The 6,530-nt window shown below is 33.9% G+C and overlaps 1 protein-coding gene across 1 annotated transcript in view; it reads left to right on the forward strand.

Moving 5' to 3' along the window:
• The window catches only part of TAOK1 (TAO kinase 1), a 180,549-nt gene that overhangs the window by 92,593 nt on the left and 81,426 nt on the right, over positions 1 to 6,530 (forward strand). The window contains exons 4-7 of the mRNA XM_037743274.1: positions 1,632 to 1,733; positions 3,401 to 3,446; positions 3,983 to 4,079; positions 6,222 to 6,335. Coding sequence (XP_037599202.1) covers positions 1,632 to 1,733; positions 3,401 to 3,446; positions 3,983 to 4,079; positions 6,222 to 6,335 — 359 coding nt within the window. The remainder of the gene's footprint in view (positions 1 to 1,631; positions 1,734 to 3,400; positions 3,447 to 3,982; positions 4,080 to 6,221; positions 6,336 to 6,530) is intronic.

The following is a 6,530-nucleotide window of genomic DNA, read 5'->3' on the forward strand; positions in this document are numbered from 1 at the left end:
TTTTTTTGACAGAGTCTCTCTCTGTCGCCCAGGCTGGAGTGCAGTGGCACAATCTTGACTCACTGCAACCTCTGCTTTCCTGGGTTCAGACAATTCTCCTGCCTTTGCCTCCCTAGTAGCTGGGAATACAGGCATGCGCCACCACATCTGGCTAATTTTTGTATGTTTAGTGGAGACAGGGTTTCACCATGTAGGCCAGGCTGGTCTTAAACTCCTGACCTCAAGTGATCTGCCCTCCTTGGCCTCCCAAAGTACTGGGATTATAGGCGTGAGCCACTGTGCCAGGCCTACCTTGCACTTTTAATTTATGAAAATGGCTTCTTTCCTAAAACCTAATGAAGCAACCTCTGCTAGCCTCCAGCTTTTCTTCTTCAGCTTCTTCACCTCTCTCAGCCTTTCTTGAGTTAAAGAGACTTAGGGCCTTCTTCTGGATTACACTTTGGTTCACAGGGATGTTGTGGCTGATTTGATTTTCTATCCAGGCCACTAAAACTTTCTTCACATCAACAATAAACTTGTTTTGCTTTCTTATCATTTACATATTCACTGGACTAGCACTTTAAATTTTCTTTGATAACTTTTTCTTTGCATTTACAACTTGGCTGTTGGGCACAAAAGGCCTAGCTTTTGGCCTGTCTCAGCTTTTGACCAGTCTCAGCTTTTGACTTGCCTTTCTCATTAAGCTTAATCAATTGTAACTTTTGAATTAAAGTGACAGATGTGTGAGTATTCTGTTCACTTGAACACTTAGGGGTCCCTGTGGGGTCATTAATGGCCTAATTTCAACAGTGTGTCTCAGAGATAAGGGAGGCCCAAGGAAAGGGAACACAGACGGGGGAACCGCTGTTTCGTGGAGCTGTCAAAATACATATTTGTTGATTAAATTCACCGTCTTATATGGGCACAGTTCATGGCTCCCCAAAACAATTACAATAGTCATGTCAAAGATTACTGATCCCAAATCACCGTAACAGGTATAATAATAATGATGAAAAAGTTTGAAATGTTGTGAGAGTTACCAAAAGGTGATACACATACATCCAGTGAGCACATGTTGTTGGGAAAATGGTGCTGGTAGACTTGCTTTGACACAGGATTGCTGCAAATCTTCAGTTTGGTAATAATAATAATAATAATAATAATAATATCTGTGAAGTACAATAAAGCAAAGTGCCGTAAATCAAGATATGTCCATATAAATATAATTTCTTTAAACTTTTTAATTTTGACATTTTATCTAAAAATTACAAATCACATTTTGGGAGGCCAACGCAGGTAAATTGCTTGAGGTCAGGAGTTTGAGACCAGTCTGAGATATATAATGAAATCATTCTATCTCTACAAAAAAATAGAAAAATTAGATAAGCCTGATGGTGTGTGCTTGTAGACCCAGGTACTTGGGAGACTGAGGTAGGAGGGTCACTTAAGCCCAGGAGATGGAGGTTGCAGTGAGCTATGATCATGCCTCTGCACTCCAGCCTGGGTGAAAGAGTGAGACCCTGCCAGTAAATAAAACCAAGCAAAGTTGCATGTTCTTGTTAACCTTTCTCAATTTAGTAATTACTTGTATTCTTATATAACTTTCTGAGGAAAAGCCCTGTTCATAATTCTTTACCTTTTTCTCCCCACAGAAATGGCAGGATATTATTAAGGAAGTCAAGTTTCTACAAAGGATAAAACATCCCAACAGTATAGAATACAAAGGCTGTTATTTACGTGAACACACAGCATGGGTTGGTATTTGCTCTCCTCTTGTTGCAATTTTAGCTGATTTTGGTTTATAATGAATTAATTCAGATTGTCTCATACTGGTTGTGTAAAGTCATGCTAAAACACCTGAAATATTAGTTCATTCTGAAAGAAAACGAGCAATATTTCCTAGAACTTATAGGCAATAAGAGATAATAGAACTTTTGCAAGTCTTACTGCAGAGATATTTTAGAATTCTGTTGACTTTTGTGTGTGATAAAATGTCCTCTGACAGTTTTAATAGTACCATTCAAACATTGTGAAAACAATCATGTTACTTGAGGTTGAAAGTTAGCATTTTTTTTTTTTTTTTTACATAAATGTACTATCATGCAATTAACTAGAAAGATCTTGGTGAAATTTGAATGGATTATGATTCCTTGGCTGATTAATACTAAAGATAAGGAATTGTTGCACTTTATTTATTTATTTTTTTTAAAGATGGGGTTTCACCATGATGGCCAGGCTGGTATTGAACTCCTGACCTCAGGTGATCCACCCACCTCGGCCCCCCAGAGCACTAGTACTACAGGCGTGAGCCACTGCGCCCGGCTCTGCACTTTATTATAAGAAGTAGAAATTAATTTTGCCCTTTTGTTACCAGGAGTGGCCCCTTATTTTGAATAATAAGCCACAGCTAAGTATCATTTGAGTATATTTACTGTAGATTTAGATTTGTAGCGTTTGGTGCATTTTTATCCAGTTTGTTTTGGTGGTGGTAGTGGTGACTTGTAAAATTGAGGCTATGATTAAAGAAAAAGCAGTAACATTAGACAGATAACTTCTTTGCCTCTCAGGGTTCTCCATCCTGAGGATACTAATAGAACCTCATAAGGTTATTCTGAGGATTAAATTGGTTACTATGTAAAAAACACCTGGCACGCAGGAGGTGCTTTGTGTTTGCTTTCAAAGAAACAGCTGTAACCTAAGCTTTGTATAGTTTTTCCTCAGTATCTGTGGGGGATTTGGTTCCAGGACACCCACCCCCCAGGATACCAAATCCCTTATATAAAATGGAGTGTATCTACACATAACCTGCGCACATCTGCCTATTATTTTTTCAGTCATCTGTAGATTAGTTATAATACCACATGTGAATGCCATGTAAATCGTTGTTATATTGTATTGGATTTTGTATTATTTTTATTGTTATATTGTAACTTTTTATTTTTTCAATTATTTTTGATGCATATTTGGTTGACTCTACAAATCTAGAACCCATAGATGTGAAGGGATGACTACACATATAATTCTAGAGAACACAGTTTTCTGTGTCCTAACAATGAGCAATGTTGTTACTATAAGTTAGTAGTAATGGAATATATGCATTTCTTTACAATTTTAATTAGCAATTATATATGAAATACACAGCTTATAGAAGTGATTATATGTTGGCATTATTAAAAGATTAATGTATCATTGGTTTGACTTTATATATGCATTTAACAAATCACTGAATACATAACTATTTTTTATTAAGAATTTTAAAAAATATATTATTCTGAGTAATATGTAACTGTATTTTCTAAGGTAAATGGTGACTAGAGTTTTACTTCAAACTATCTTCTTGATCTCCTGTGTGAGCTTATTTTATCTTAAATAGAATCTTTACAATAATATATTTTAATGCTTTTATAATTTTTTCATGTAGCTTGTAATGGAATATTGTTTAGGATCTGCTTCAGATTTACTAGAAGGTAAGTTTCCTTTGATTATTTTAAAAAAGTATTCATAGAATAAAATGATAATTTAGTTAGACATTATTTAAATGATAATACCAAATAATGCTAAGCTTTACAGAAAGAGCAGAACGCTTAATCTTTTTCAAATTCTCAGTGTGGTATATGTTGTCTGTATTAAATATTATATGTTATATGGTAGCTTAAAATAGTTATTTTTCTCATTGTGTCTTTACAAATATTTTTTCTGAATTCTCTGTCATTCTGCGCCTCCTGTTCAAAACAAAGTGAGAATAAAGGGAGAACTCTGTCACTATTGTTTTTACGTCACCAAATAATTATTTAATATTGTTAGCTAAGAGAAGAATTGGCTATGAACTGTACTTTAACAGCTGGCACAATTGCATACAAATTATAAAGTTTAGCAATCTTTATCATCTTGGGAAATTTCTTCTTGCTCAGTATCAGTTTTTAAAAATTGCCCTATGTATTAGATATGTATTTCTTTTAACAAAAGTGTTCTGTGTGTTAATTATTTTCAAATAAATTTTAAGTTCACAAAAAGCCATTACAAGAAGTGGAAATAGCAGCAATTACACATGGTGCTCTCCAGGGATTAGCCTACTTACATTCTCATACCATGATCCATAGGTAAGTGCTTTGGAAATTAGCATATTTTGATAAGTAAATAGCTTGTTGCAATTATCAACTTTAGAATTTATTAACCCTGAAGTTTTTATTGGTTATAGCCAAATAAAATAGTATAAGCTCATATTCTTTATATATATGAAGCTCATATTCTTCATATTCTTTATACTATTTCAAATAAAATAGTATAAGCTCATATTGTTCACATCTTAAAATGAACGTAGTGGTATACTTGATCTCTTTAGGATCTTTTTTTTTTTTTTTTTATTAATTTTTTTTTTTTTTTTTTTTTTTTTTTTTTCTAAAGACAGGGTTTCACCATGTTGGTCAGGCTGGTCTTGAACTCCCGACCTCAGGTGATCCATCTGCCTTGGCCTCCAAAGTGCTTGGATTACAGGCGTGAGCTACCATGCCCAGCCAGGATCATTTTTATCTTTACCTATATGTGCTGCTGGACCTTGTAAAAGTATGTGTACTTTTCGGATTTCTGGTAGAAATTTAGTTGTAGAATCATTTAATTTGCAAACTGGAATGGGCATTAGAGAACCATACAGTCTTTCTTTCTCATTTTACAGGTAAAATTACTGATGTCTCATTTCGTGACTATAATTTCCTAAAGGTTGCAAAGCCGCATAGATTAGAGCTAGAACTAAATCTAGATCTTTTGTCTTCTTGGTAACTGATAATGACAGACTTATTCCATTGATTCCGTGACATGGACGAATAAAAGCTGCTTAAGGCCAGGTGCGGCCGCTCACATGTGTAATCCCAGCACTTTTAAGGATAACTTGAGGTCAGGAGTTCAAGATCAGCCTGGCCAACATGGCGAAACCACGTCTCCACTGAAAATACAAAAATTAGCTGGGCATTGTTGTGGGCACCTATAATCCCAACGACTCATGAAGCTGAGGGAGGAGAATTGTTTGAGTCCGGGAGGCAGAGGTTGCAGTTAGCTGAGATGGTGCCAGTGCACCCCAGCCTGGGCAACAGAGTAAAACTCTGAACCAAAAAAGAAAAGAAAAAAATGAAAGCTGCTTAAGACTCTTTATGCTTTTGAACAGTGATCCTTGATAATCCTTGTTAATGGATAGTAACTTTGAAGTTAAAACATTTTATAATGTATTTTTGGCAATGGTATTGGTCCTAGCTGTTTTAGAAGACAGTTAGCATTTTTTGATTATATATATGAACCAGGCAGTACATATTAAACTATGCAACAGAGTCATTGCGAGTTAATGGGTTATTAATTTTTTACATGGGGATAAGATCTGAGCGATATCCACAGGCCAGTAAATAAGTGAGTGCCATAGTTGGAATTTCAACCTAAGGTTTTCTCAAGTTTAAGATACCTCTCCATTTTAAAAAATCAAATGGAGGAAAAACAGATTCACTTCATGTTATACACTAAAATACTATCGTAAGAATTAACAAGTGCTTGGAAATTCAGCACTTTAATTTCTATTTTAATTTTTGAAAGATTAAGTATATATTATAATGCTAATGAGACATGATCTTACATATAAATAACTAATTTTCTTAGGTTATATGGACAGTATGTTTGCTATTGCAGAAAAGTAAGTTTGAAAGTATATTTGGGATAATTGATACTACATTATCCATATATTCCAGTTTTGTTTTATATTTAGGAGAACTATGCTGAAGTTTGGAAATGATATGAATACATCTTTATTTATTTATTTTGAATAAGTCTTTTTTTAAAAGTTTGGAGAGTAAGGTTCTTTTATATTTTCTTTTTTTGTTTTTACGTTAAGTATGGATATTCAGAAATCTTACATATGATGAAGAGGTTGCTTGCTAATTACAATATATTTTTAAAAACCATTGGTTCTGCCAATAAACAGAAAGTAAAATATGCCAACTATATGTTACAGTGAACTAATGTTCTTTTTTTACTGCTATTTTTCTTTTAGAAAATTGTTAGTGTATGTTTATTTGAATTCTGTAGTTTTTTTTGTTCTCTAATTTGAATATTCATTCTCATTATCCCAATTTTGAGATTACTGCAGGATTTAATTATTTTTATTTCTCCTTCTCTGTCTTAAGAATTTTTGTTTTCTTTTTTATCATTTTAAACATAATCTAATGAGGGAAAGAAAAGTAATTTTCTCTATTCCCTAAACCTAGAGATATCAAAGCAGGAAATATCCTTCTGACAGAACCAGGCCAGGTGAAACTTGCTGACTTTGGATCTGCTTCCATGGCATCACCTGCCAATTCCTTTGTGGGAACACCATATTGGTAAGAATAGTTCTATCTGGTACTGATCCTCATAATTGAAATAAGCAATGTGTAGCTGTACTTTTTTCAGATGTCTTTTCCTGGAAATATAATAACTATTTTAAACATTTTACTTTAAACATTATACTAAGTTTTAAATATAGATTTAGAATACTGCCCTTGTATCCCCCTATATTTCCTTTTTTTTTTTTTTTT

The sequence above is a fragment of the Cebus imitator genome, unplaced genomic scaffold, assembly GCF_001604975.1.
Source record: "Cebus imitator isolate Cc_AM_T3 unplaced genomic scaffold, Cebus_imitator-1.0 Scaffold140, whole genome shotgun sequence".
Lineage (NCBI taxonomy): Eukaryota > Metazoa > Chordata > Mammalia > Primates > Cebidae > Cebus > Cebus imitator.